This window comes from Chrysochloris asiatica, unplaced genomic scaffold (assembly GCF_000296735.1).
Source record: "Chrysochloris asiatica unplaced genomic scaffold, ChrAsi1.0 scaffold00003, whole genome shotgun sequence".
Taxonomy (NCBI): Eukaryota; Metazoa; Chordata; class Mammalia; order Afrosoricida; family Chrysochloridae; genus Chrysochloris; species Chrysochloris asiatica.
Window position 1 is genome coordinate 26504441 of NW_006408521.1, and position 14072 is coordinate 26518512.

Genomic DNA, 14072 nt, shown 5'->3' on the forward strand with positions numbered 1-14072 from the left:
TAAAGATTTACACCCTCGGAAACCCTGTACAGGGTCGCTATGGGTCGGAACCGACTCGATGGCACTTAACAACAACAACAACAATAAGTAAATACAGAAAATGCTGATTCATAGTGTTTCCAATCTCCTTCCTCAGCACATCTGCTATAGCGTGTGGAATTACACTCCTGTGGTCATATCCAATTTTATGGCTTAGACTTGGGCCAGTCTTGGCTAAATTGTGAAACTCCACTCTTTTTATTGCATATTGTATTGCTAGTGACTGAAAGTATCCTAAAGAAAATGTTAAATCCACTTGGACTATTTTCAGTATAAGAAAATAGTTCCCAGTCGTCAGTATTTTCCCTCCTCTCGGGGTGCAGGTGACATGATGTTCATGTCAGTTGTGAAGGTCCTCATTATTGCTATCCCAAAGAGGACTAGATGTGTTGGTTTGAGTTTCATTCATCAGAACGGATATAAAAGCAAGGGAACAAGTCTTGGTCTGTGGCCAGGACTCAAACCCTTTGAAACACTCCTGTCTGAACCCTCTAAGCACCTGTTGATCAGCACAATAACTGCTTACTGGCTCATCTCCCTCAAGGTTGTTCCATCAGGGGTGAGAGAGACTGATTGCTCAATACTCTGGTTCCTTTTAAGATTCAGACAGAGGAATGAGCAGCACTCTAATTCTTAGTGGTCCCATGACCTGTTTCACTTACAGAGATGCGGTTAATAAACCAGAAAAACATCATGTTTACTAGATTATGCCAAACAGTACTAAATGATTTTTAGTTGCTATTTACTTTGAGCCTAGAGTATAGTTGTTAACTGAAACCTCACCATATTAGCATGAGTTTTGTTTCATTTTCCAGGGGGAAAAGCAGAGGCTATTCCATACGAAGACTTATACCTGTTTTGCTTTTTCCCTAGTCTCTGAGTCTAGATACTCACAACTTGAATGTTTAGAACGACCTCATACCATATTAAGAACAAGCTGTGTGATGCTGGAGGATGACAGCAGTCATTCCCAGGAGCAAGACCACCAGATGGATGAAGCCACTCACATTACCCCGGAGTATCGCTGCAAGTCTGCTGGAGAGCAAGGCCTGGAGCATCCGTGGGCTCACGTGTTCTCAGTCTTCAACCCTTCTGACTTAAGAATGTGAGGGATCATACCTTTATGAACTTGTCCCCTTACCTATCCAACTATAAATGTAACTCAAAAGTACAGAATGAAAAGGCTGAGTGATATAGTAGTGGTGGTGGTAGTTGTGTGCCGTCTAGTGGCTTCTGACGTGTAGCGACTCGGTATATATAGGATTTTCAAGGCTATAAATCTTTACTGGGGCAGAAATACGCATCTTTCTTCCATGGCTGGTGGATGTGAACTGCTGACTTTACAGTGAGCAGCCCAACTCATAACCCACTATGCTACCAAGGCTTCTTGTGTAGTATACGAGTAGAGGGAAAAGCCCTATAAAATTACTACAAAGTATTCTAAAAATCTAGTCTTATAACCTCACACCTTCTCCCACCCCAATTCTGGGGAAAACTTGAGCTCCCTGATTGTTCCTCCCCAAATGGAACTGGTCTTGAAGTGAGCAGGGAGGAAGGGTAGGTAGCCCTCAAAGCTAAAAGTTCAGTGAACAGGAGGGTTTTACAGCATTCCTTCATTTCTGTTTAGTATCTTCCAGTTTATAAGGCATTGTCTCAGAAAACAGTGAAGGAGTTAAAGGTCATATAAAAAGGAAAGAGAAAAAGCTACCAGGGTTAGAATCTCTGATAGTCTTTCTATAGCTAATTGTTGTTGAGTATACAGTTTATCACATTTATGTTGTTGTTGTTGTTGTTAAGTGCCATTGAGTCAGTTCAAACCCATAGCGATCCCTGTATAGGGTTTCCAAGAAGTGGCTGGTGAGCTTGAACCGCTGACATTGTGGTTCAGATGACTTTGTAGTCCAGCGCATTAGCCCACAGTGCCACACTAGGACTCCTATCACATCTGTAGGACGCTAGGTTTCTGTGAGCAGACTATCAAAACCAAACACCAAACTCTTCACTATGGAGTCAATTCTGATACACAGCAACCCTATAGGACAGAGTCGAGCGGTCCCCATAGGGTTTCTGAGCCTATAATGTTTACAGAAGCAGACTGTCACATTGTTCTCCCTGTTTGATAACAGTTGAGTGTTTGAACCAGGTTGCCACCAGCAATCCTTGTCAACAGAATAATGTAGTAAAAAGAGTGCTGAATTAGGAATCAAGTTTTAACCTTGATTCTCAATTATTATCTGTATGAATTCAAATTATTTTACTTATAAGCATAAGGAGCTGTGGTAATGCTGTAGGAAAAGCACTACATTGCTATCCATAAGACTGGCAGTTCAAACCTACCAGCCACTCTGAGCTGTCTGCTCCCATAGAGATTTACAATCTTGGAAACCCAGTATAGAGGTGCTATGAGTCAGTCAGCTGATGGCAGTGGGATTGGGTTTTGATACAATCATTACATTTATAAAACAGGGATGTGTAACATTGCTTGTTGCCTTCACCACACAGTATTACAATGGCCAACGAAAACTGGCTATAAACAAAGTCTGTATATTGTAAAGTACCACACAACTATAGAATACCATTTCCACCTGCTTCCCTAGCATCAAACATTTAGTGAGCATGCACTCCATAGAGGAATCTGTGCTTGAGGAGGAAATAAACACAAAGAGGTAGGTAAATGCACAGTTATTGTTGCACTGAGTAGATTAGCATAGAGTTGAGTTGGTGTTGAATAGTTGGTTATTTAGTTGGTATGAAGATTGTGAGAAGAAATTCTAGATGCAGATACACTGTTCTTCTCTATGCAAATCTCATCTCCTACCTGACTTTTCCAGTTGTCTGGAAGAGGCAGGTGGTGGTTGGGGCCTCCATTCTTCTCATTATAGTAAAAGTAGGTGTTGAGATCAGGAAAGTTGCGGTTGAGGTCCACTCCATTTGCGTTGTTCCTGCCAACTAGATACCCAGAATTCTCTGGGCCCTCGGAGGAAAATCAAAGATGAAAATGAATGTTTTAGACTGAATCCCACATTTGACATATATTTTAATGTGTCCTTAGATAGATAGTAACTTAATCAAATGATGTAACAATTTTCTTCTTTAAATTATCCAAAATCCCAGCAGTATGGTTCAAGTTTCTCTGGATAGATCATGTGCTTTATGCTTGGTCAGTCACTTGTCATTCTCACCTCATCCCCTGGCAAACACTACTGGACTTTTCTCTACATAGCCTATTCTGGACATTGCACATAAGTGAAATCCTACAATATTTCATCTTTTGTTTATGTCTGGCTTCTTTCACTGGGCATAGTATAGTGTTCTCTCTGAAGGTTGTATAACTTTAAAAACCTTCTGATTCCAGTGCACAGCCATAAAGTGAACCATAAGGTTAAGGCACTGACAGTTTAAATGTTATCTTAGACAATAAAAGTTCATGAACTTTTTCCCCTTATCTGTCCCACTGTAAATGTAACTCAAAAATAAAGAATGAAAATGTTGAAGGATTAAAAAGATTATATAGGCATCTCAGAGGATGGTGAGTTTATGAAAATGGAGACAGCGCAACTTCAGAGAAGCAGGTTGAGGATGGTCGTCATCCGTATCACTGAACTGTACATGTATGAACCGTTGAACTGGTGTGTGTTTTGCTGTGTATGTTCTCAACAACAACAAAATAAGCATGAAAAGGCTGAACACTATACCAGCAGAAGGAAAAAAAACATAATGAAGTATGCCCACAACTGGAAATGGACATAGAATGAGGCTGAACACTATACCAGCAGAAGGAAAAAAAACATAATGAAGTATGCCCACAACTGGAAATGGACATAGAATGAGGGTGTGTAGGGTTCAAAACTGAAAGTTCAGTGAAGCAAAGTGTTTTGTTACATGCCTTCACATCTGTTTAGGATTTTCCAGTCTACAAGGTGTTGATAGATACCACCTCCTTGGCAGCTGGAAATGTGTTGAGAGAACTGAGAAGCAGAGGAGCCCACAGTCATTGTCTAAGGCTCTACGGGGTTAAGTGCAAGTCGTCATACTTTGCTGTATTTCTCCAGCAGACCTGCAGTGCTCAGTAAAAATAATGAAATTAATGTAACTGTACTCTTTAAATGGGTGAATTTTATGGTATGTAAATTGTATCTCAATAAAGAACACCTTCCTCACGTTAGGAAGAAACCTCATGCTTGGTCAGTCTCGCTCTTCATTCTCACCATTAATGGACTTTTTATCTTGAACACACACAGAAGGATTTCTATTGTCCTGAACACCTTACTCAAGAGGTTTCTCCTAGGATCTTTACCTCTGTTAAATAATGTTGCTCTTATTAAGTGCCTTTGAGTCGATTCCGACTCACAGCGACCCTGTCTAGAGTTTTCAAGGAACGGTTCGTGGATTTGAACCGCATTCTTGCAGTTCAAATGGGCCTTGAGGGCCATAGCTTGTTCTACAGTGCCACAGCAGGACTCCATTAAATCATACTTGGCTGTTTTATCTTGTATATTTGAATGACATTTACAGCTGATACACTGCAACATTTTACAAGATTCCTTAAGATGTCCTCATTCTTTTTTCCCCTGCACCGCCCTCGGGCTCAGTACCTGGGTGGCAGCCACCTCGTAGCCATCTGGGTTCATGGATGGCAGGATGTGAATGCGCGTGCTCTCGATGAGCCGGACGATGCGCTGGTTCCCGTTCCGAAACTCCTCACACAGAAACTCCGACAGCTGCAGAAGCAACTCACGGCCTAGCACTTCGTTACCATGCATGTTTCCGACATACTTGACTTCCGGTTCCACTGCAAGCATTGAAAACACACAATGCAGGAAGATTTTTTTTAAAAAATGGAGAAAGCTTGGAGGCGCCACTAATTCCTAACCTTGAAAAGAGATCTTTACCTCCTTCTTCAGTAACAATTTTTTTTTCTTTGTTCTTTCCCAATGATCCTTGAGCCTCATCCCAATTGTAATTACAAATGTTATAAAATTCATGCCAGAGATAATAATGACTACCATTTATTGAACCCCTAACTGCACTGGAGTCCTTGGGTGCCACAACTGGTGGCTACTAACCAAAGGTTGGAAGTTCAAATCTACCCAGGGACGTCTGGGAAGAAAGGTTTAGCAATAGATTACAGAAGGATTAAGCCACTGAAAACCCTGTGGTGTGCAGATCTACTTGGACACACACGGGCTCACCATAAGTCAGAATCTCTGGCAACTCGTTTTACTGTATACTAGACATTTTCTGTTCACTATTGTGAATCTTCGCAGAAAACGTGTAAAGCAGCCATTATTAACCATTATTACGGATGAGGGCAGTGGAGACCAAAGACATTAAGTGACTTGCTTGCAGTCACCTAACTAACATTATAAAAGTCAGAGCCCATATACCATTGCAGAACCACACCATTCCTCACAGACAGATCTTTTTAAAAAGTCCTCTAGTTTATAGATAATATTTCCAAATCATCCCAGTTGACACTTTAACTTTCTTAAGACTTAGGGAACTAAGATCTCTTGTTCATATCAAAGGTTGTTACGTCCTGAGGTAGGAAGGAATATACTTACGTCTCATTCCTAAGTTTTCTCTTTGTCCCTGTTTACCATTCAACTGAGGGGAGAAATGAGGCTCTGAAAAGACTCTAGAACCTTTTCTAGATTCTAGAACTCAGAGAAAGTTGTTCTTGTCTCCCTCTTAATAGGGATCACTTTCCCTTCCACTCAACAGTTCTCTGCTTCCATGATTTTTTTTGATTTGGGAACTCCTCCAGGTCCAAATCCTTCTCACCATCCTTCTAGGCCAGTTCAAATGTAACTGATTCTGGGACACCATCTTGAATTCTCTTTACTGAAGTGAGCTCTCTGCTGAACTACACTTCATGGTCCTTACCACTTTCTACTCTGTGTTTGATCTTTATGTCCACAGGTCCTAATTTCCTGTATTAGACCTGACTTTAGGAATATATACACTTTATTTCCTTTAGGACATAATCCTTGTCTATGTCTTAGTAAACCAGCGGCAATTTTTCCCAAAGGAATCTTGCAACTCATGTAGTAGATTTCTCATAATGCATCTTCCCCCGACACACATGTTCCCAAACTGTAATTACAAGTCACCCTGAGGGCTGTGCTGTCTATGCTCAAGGGAAGTATCAGGCTCTGTCTATTTGGGACCTGTATGGGACTGGAGGGTCAGTCCCAGCCTCCCCTGCAGCCCCTTGTCCTCACCTCCATCTGTGGGACACTCAAATCCACTATGGCTTCAATGAAGAAAGATATACACACTGGACACTATAGAGTGGACACAACACCCTCGTCGTTTTCTATGAGTAAACAGTCCAGATGTGGTAAGATTCTTGAATTTACTGCAAACGTTTTGTTTCAGTGATTTCTCCTTTGATAGAGACATGCCCTTTTTGGCGAGAAAACAAAAGATGTATGTGGGGTCACACCTCCAGGGCAGCCTGAGTCCTTCCAGCCTCCTGCTGCCCGGCTGTGGTGCTCCTTCAGCGTGGCTGCGGCCTAGATGTAGAAGGAGGGTGGGTCTCCTGACCTGTGAGGAGCCGGAACATGGCTGCCGGCATTGTCTTCATGTGGATCTCTCCTATGGAGTTGGACAAAGCTTGAACTATCTTCTCATGGTCTGTGGCCACTACACTCTGCCCATGGATATTGATGATGCAGATATTGATGTATGCCACCTTGCTCAGCAATGCCTCCTCTCATGGGACTGCATATGAATCCGTTCTGCACACGGAAGCCCAGCTGGTACTGGAGGTCTGGACGCTTCATGAGCATGGTGGTGATTGGAGGGCATGTGACTATGTTGAGCTTCACCTGAGTCTGGTTCTTCAGGCCCTTGATGATGCTCTGGCAGGTGGCGAGGGGCAGCTCCACCGGACTGGTACCGATGATGGACATGATCTGGTCCCCTATGCTCAGCTTCCCTGAGCAGGTGGCTGGGCCACCATGGGCAGGATGGAACCCCAGCCCGATTCTACGACAGCCACGCCCAGGATCTCGCTCTTGTGTTTCCCAGCAGTAGCTCTTTGCAGTTCTCCGAGTTTGAGAGGTGAATGAGGTCATCGTTGTACTTCTTCTGGGTATTGATAATGTCACTGTATTCCTTCTGGCTCAGATTTTCTGGGTTGAAGCTGTTGGCCCGCAGGAACTCCTTGTAGGCCACACTGAAGGCCTGGCCGATGGACTGAGCAATGAGTTGGGCATCGTCTGACTCAAACATGTGGCAGATCATCTTGTACTGCTTCGTATCCTCCTGGGCCCCGGGTGTGGTCTCGATGCAATCCTGAGACATTGATCAAAGCATGCGGCACCTGGCCAACAGCAGCACGATGTTTCCCATGTTAGCAATGTAGGAGATGGTGCACAAGGCGTGGCCCATCATGGTTTCCCTCCTCTGCAGAGCTTCCTGGGAGTCTGGGTCACTCTTCCTGCCAAGCCGCTCCAGGACTATGGCCATGCACCCCTCACCCTCACTACAGTCTTCTGCTGCAGAATCTAACAAGGGGCCCATAATGTATCTTTTTAAATCTAACTGTATTTTGTTTATCTTAGGTTATGTCTTTCCTAATTTTCTGGGTAGGAAATATCCTTTCTTTTAGGAAAGAATGGTAATAATAGGTGGCAGGTCGTTTTCTTCAACATCCTTATTCAGTAAAATAAAAATCAGAAAGCCCAAGTTAGTCCCCACCAAACTTTTATTTGGAGTCCCAGTGTGGTGCCATAGGCTAAGCACTCGACTTCAAAGTTGGTTTGAACTGCAAGGTCAGTGGTTCAAACTCACCAGCCCCTCCTTGGAAACCACATATAGGGTTGCTCTGAGTTGGAACCCACTCTACAGCACTTTTTATTTATTAAAACTTTTTTTTTCTTCTACTTCTGTATGAAATGCAAATGTCATTCCCTTTAGCTACTCTACATTCAAGAGAAAGTTTCAGAGCCGTTCTGACATCCATTTTGTTCTGTTCATTCTTGCCTTTCGTTTTAATAACTGTTTTTTCTTCCTGTAGCCACAACTTCTGTGGTCTATGATCAGTACTGTCCAATGGATCAAATCTGTTCTTGAGATGGTCTCTAAATTCTGGTGAGCTATATTTAAGGTCCAATTTTGGCTCTTATGGATTTGTTTTAAATTTCTTCAGCTTCAACCTGAACTTGTATATGAAGAATTAATGGTCTGTTGCACATTCTGCCTCTGGCCTTATTTTGACTGAAGATATTGAACTTCTCCATAGTCTCTTCCCACAGATATAGTCTATTTGATTCCTGTGTATTCCAACTGGGTTTTTATGCTGTTGGAAAAGATCATTCGCAATGAAGAAGTCATTGATTTTGCAAGACTCTATCACTCATTCTCCAGTGTCATTTCTATCACCAAGGCCATGTTTTCCAAATACCAAACTTCCTTCTTTGTTTCCAACTTTTGCAGTCCAACCACTAATAATTATCAATGCATCTTGATTGCGTGTTTGATCGATTTCAAACCGAAGAAGTTGGTAATATTCTTCCATTTCTTCATCATTGGCTTCAGTGGTTGGTGTGTACATTTGAATGATTTATTATTAACTGGTCTTCCTTGTGGTGGTGGTGTGCTGTGGAGTCAGTTCTGACCCATAGTGACCCTGTACAAGGTTTCTGAGGCTGTAAGTCTTTACAGCAGTAGAAAGCCTCCTCTTTCCTCCGTGGAACAGTTGGTAGTTTCGAACTGCTGACCTTGAGGTTATCAGCCCAATTTGTAACCACTACACTACCAGAGCTCTTGGTCTTCCTTGTAGGTATATGGATATTATCCTATCACAGGCAGCGTTGTACTTCAAGATAGATCTTGAAATGTTCTTTTTGATGATGAATGTGACACCATTCCTCTTGCATCATTCCTATTCCTTCTTCACCAGCTGCTCCTAGGAAACCCTATACAGGGTGGCTATGGGTCGGAACCAACTCGACAGCACTTCACAACAACAATTCCTTCTTCCCAGTCTGTTCTTAGTCTGGTAGCTCCGCTGAAACCTATTCTTCATGGTAACCTTGCTGGTATTTGAAACACCAGGAGCATAGCTTACAGTATCACAGCAACATGCAAGCCACCACAGTGTAACAAACCAACAGACAAATCGGGGAAATTTACTTAGTTACCCATTTATTATCTGTCTTACCCACTGGAATTAAAACCCAAAAGGGCAGGAACTTTGTTTTATTCTACGCTGTGTATCTAGTCTTCAAAAGTGCTGGCATATAGCAGATGATTACTGAGTATTTGTGGATTGAATGAATGAAAGGAACAAGGGATCAAACTACTAGTTACACAGCTTCAAGAAAAGAGGAGTCAGTTAGGACTAGAGAAGTGTGAGAACTCTTCAAGGAAGAAGTTGAATGCTAGGAAGTAGAGGGGACACCAACAAGAGGGCTAAGGGTGGAAGGCTAACTCCTTCTTGTTCGTTATCTTCTACCCACAGCTTCCACAATGAATGTACAATCTGAGTGAAAGCAGGTGCTTGCTCAGCTTGTTTAGTTTCAAAGCCAGGCCCTTGTCCCCACTTCCAACCACCACCAGCCTTCCCTGAGCCTCTCCTGGGTTGTGTTCTGAAGTTGCCATGAGTGTGAGGCTGTCACCACAAGTGTGTAAGCAGAGTGTGAGAAGGTTCCATCAGCCTTTAGCACAATTACACTGACAGCTTGTGCTAAACGATCTGAAAGGTTCAGAACGTGAAGGCACAGGGACCAGTCAGGAAGGCAGTGTGATTGCTCAGGCAGGTCGTGGCGGGGTCTGGTTAGGTAGGGTGTGGATGTGAAGAGGTAGAGGGAGATTTGTGGCATGGATAGCTTGAGGAGGAACTGATATAACTTGGATGTCACAATTACTTCAAGAAAGGAAGTGAGAAATTTGAAACCACTTAAACATCCATCAAGAAAGAAATGGCTCAGAGTTCAACCAGAAGAAGAAAGAAGAGGAAAAAAGGAGTAATCTAATACAATTTGATGAACTTGACCTACACCTATGGATGCAGTGGCTCAAAAGAGGGGACAAATCCTTACAGCAAGAATCATTCCCACCCCCTCCACACACAGAGTAGACAGGGATGGGCAACTTAGATATTGGCTACCCAAAATGGTGTGTGTGTGGGGGGGTGGGGGTGGGGCTACAAAGGCAAAAAGTGACTGGCTTACAAGCTTTCAAGAGGGAACCTAGAGCCAAGGGGTCTGGAGGAAGGCAGAATCTCCAGTGAGTAGTATTCAATCTGTCTAGGCGGAGCAGATGAAATGAAATGCAGATGTGTCTCTGGTGATACAATAGTGAATAATTGTTATCAGGACTGATGGTGAAAGTTGGAAATGTAAAGGTAGATGTTTTATAGCAAGGAAGGGAGTGATTAACTTTCCAGTCTAGGAGCGGAGGTCCCTAGGACCATCAATGGAGAAGAGCCAGAGAAACAGTGATGCCTGAGATAGAGGCAGAGACAACGACGTGGAGCGATGGAGCAGCTGGAGACTTTAGATCCAGAGAGGGAGAGCAACTGTGTGCTGAAGACTGGGTTGGGTTAGTGTAGGGGGCAGGCTTGCAGGGTATACCCTTTGGTTGGTTGATGCTGCATGGAGGGGATTGTAACCATGGCAATGAAACAATATACGATAGAATGAATGTAAAACTAATGTTCTCCCACGTAAACTATCATATAATTCACAATAAAACATAAAAAAGAAAGAAAGAAAGGAATGGCTAACTAGATCCCTGCCATGTAGCCCAGGAAATGGAAATGTAGATCAACATTAACAGACATGGATGCTCTGTATAACAGACCACCTAGAAATGAGAAAATCCTTACTATAATATGATTTCATTTTATAAAAGTTGGATGTGTATAGGGGGAGAGGAAAAAATCTGGAAGATATATGTTAAATATTACTAGTGGTTATCTGTGAGTGATGGGATTATGAGTGAGTTTCTTTTTATTTAATTTTATCTCATTTCTAATTTTAAATCCAAACATAGATTGTTTTTGTAAGAGAAACAAACCAACAAAAAAGAATCCAATAGATACAAATAATGCCCTAACCCTCAAACTCCTCCCAGGATGGCATTCTTTCATACTATCACCCCTGGAGGGATGTCCTGGACAAACTAGAGAGCTCATTTCTTTCTACTTCCATCTCCTGACCATAGCAAGGGGAAAAGAAGAGAGGTAGAAGGGAAGGGAGGGAATGAGAGGAGAGCAGGGAAGAGTCTCTTAACATTAAGGTCGTGGGCAAACAACTCAAAAGGAACAGGGGCAGATGAGAACCTGAATTGGGGTTAGGACATCTCCAGAGGCAAGGGCAGTTTGAAGGTTAAACAGGGAATACTTCGTACCGATTAAGAAAGAGATAATATTTTACTGGTGGAAGTTTTCACAGACCACCCCAGAAAGCCCAATTACTGGATGTGTCAGGAGGGTCCCACGTGCCCCGACCACCTCTCAGAACTTACAGGGCTCATGGATTCCAGGGTAGTCGCTGAATTCCAGGACATAGAGGTGTCTCCCCTTCACACTGCGGCCGATGCTGTAAACCCGAGTGATATAGGGGCATTCGTTATGCACCTTGTACAACGTCCGCATGAGGTCGTCATAGTGGTGGTGGTAAAAGGTCACCGGAGCAGCCAACTGAAAGAGGAGGAGGTGGAGGGCGACTGAGAGCAGGCCTGACATCTTGCTCGCCTTTCTCAAAGAGCCTCTGAAAGGCATCCGTCTCCAAACAGCCTGGACTCTTCACCAGGCAAAATTCAGGGGCCCAAGAACTTGTTTTCCCTAGGTTTTTGCCAGTGAGCATCAGAGTGGCAGCGCCTGTAAAGGAACTTCAGAACTGCCCTGTTCAAAGCTGGAAATTATTTATGTAGCTTTTGGAATAACCACGTTATCTTTCCTCCCCCATTTTCTTCTTCTAATCCAGGAAACCTTTAACATGTATCCCCACATTGACAAGTTTGACTGATCCTGGCTCACTGATTAACTAGACTGTAAACAGGTTTCAATAAATAGCTGCTTATAACCCTTTGGTTCCTGGAGAATTTTATGAAGTTGGCCTACGCCTGTCATCTACATTTACAATATTTAGAAGTATATTAAAATACATCTATGTGTCCCTTTTTATGTATCCCATGTCCTGCTACTAAAAACCATCGTTCTGAAGCACCACTCTGTTGTGTCCCTTTTTTCCATTCAGTGAGCTCCAGGAAGAGAATGAAAGAGCAAACCAAAATTAGGAGGAACCATTCACACACAAGTCATGTATCTGAAAATATCTCCAGACTATACACAACATAAAGACCTCTCACAACACAGTAAGGCATGGAACCAATTTTCAAGTGGTTAACATATTTGAGTCAATGTTACCAAAGAAGATATATGAATGATTAATAAGTATATGATAAGTGTATGAAAAGATGCCAATCATCATTAGTCACTAAGAAAATCTAAATTAAAACCCCAATGAGATACCACTTTAAACCAATCATGACCACACTAGTGGCCACTGAGCCTATTCATGGCAACCCCACATACACAGAGGAACTGTGCTCCGTAGGCTTTACAATGGCTGTGACCTTTCAGAAATTGATTGCTGGGCCTTCTTCTGAGGCAATCTGAGAAGACCGAGACCTCCAGCCTTTCTAACAGCAGCCAAACTCTTAACCTGTGCCCTGTGGGGGTTCTCTTGTCCACTGAGAACATAGTCACATTTGTTGTTGTTGTTGCTGTTAGGTGCCATTGAGTTAGTACCAACTCATAGTGACCCTATGCATAACAGAACGAAACACTGCCCAGCCCTGAGCTAACTTCACAATTGTTGCCACACTTGAGCCCATTGATGCTGCCACTTTGCCAATCCATCTTTCTGGGGGTCGTCCTCTTTTTCTCTGTCCCTCCACCTTACCAAATATGATATCCCTCTCCAGTGACTGGTCCCTCCTGACAATATGTCCAAAATATGAGAGATGAAGTTTGGCTATCTTAGCCTCCAAGCAGCACTCTGGCTGCACTTCTTCTAACACAGATCTGTTGGTTCTTTTGGCAGTCCATGGCACTTTCAATATTATCCTCCAACACCATAACTCAAAAGCATCAGTTCTTCTACAGTCTTCCTTATTCACTGTCCTGCTTTTGCATGCATATGAGGTTATTGAAAATACCATGGCTTGGGTCAGGCATACCTGGGTCCTGAAATGGACATCTTTGCTCTTCAACACTTTAAAAAGGTCTTGTGCAGAGATTTGCATAAAGCAATAAGTCATTTGATTTCTTGACTGCTGCTTCCGTGAGTGTTGATGGTTGATCCAAGAAAAATGAAGTCGTTGACAACTTCAATCTTTTCTCCATTGATACGAATGTTGTTAATTTGTCCAGTGGTGAGGATTTTTGTTTTCTTTATGTCACATAGTCACATAGAATAGTTATAATTTTTAAAAAATACAAGAGACAATAACAAGTGTTGGTAAGGATTGGAAGAAATTGGAACTCTAATACACTACTGATGAGAATGATAAAATGGTTTAGTCACTTTGGAAAACAACTTGGCGGTTTCTTAAAAGACTCAACACAGATTTACCATGTGACTCAGAAAGCAGTTTCGTTCCGAAGTATATACTCTAGAAAAATTCAAACTTATGTTCAACAAAGACTTGTTTTTGCAGTACTCAAATAGGCAAAAATAAAAAGGAAATAACCCAATGTCTAGCAATGGGTAATAGATAATAAAATGTACTATATGTACAGGGTCGCTCTGGGTCGGACCCGACTCGACGGCACTTAACAACAACAACAACATATTTATATAGGAGTCCTGGTGTGGCGCTGTGGGTTAATGTGCTGGACGGCAAGGTACTATTCACACAATTGAATATTATTTGTCAAATGGTGTTGTTGTTGTTGTTTTTTAAGTGCCATCGAGTCAGTTCTGACTCATAGAGACCCTGTATAAGGTTTCTGAGAAGCAGTTGGTGGGTTTGAACTGCTGACCTTGTGGTTCACAGTCTAGTGCTAATCC

General features: G+C 42.5%; 1 protein-coding gene across 1 annotated transcript in view; it reads right to left on the reverse strand.

The window, feature by feature from the left end:
* Positions 1–11740, reverse strand: part of CPN1 (carboxypeptidase N, polypeptide 1) — a 38773-nt gene extending 27033 nt beyond the window's left edge. The window contains 4 exon segments of the mRNA XM_006831464.1: positions 504–514; positions 2698–3013; positions 4635–4831; positions 11521–11740. Coding sequence (XP_006831527.1) covers positions 504–514; positions 2698–3013; positions 4635–4831; positions 11521–11740 — 744 coding nt within the window.
* Between the last annotated feature and the right edge of the window lie 2332 nt (positions 11741–14072).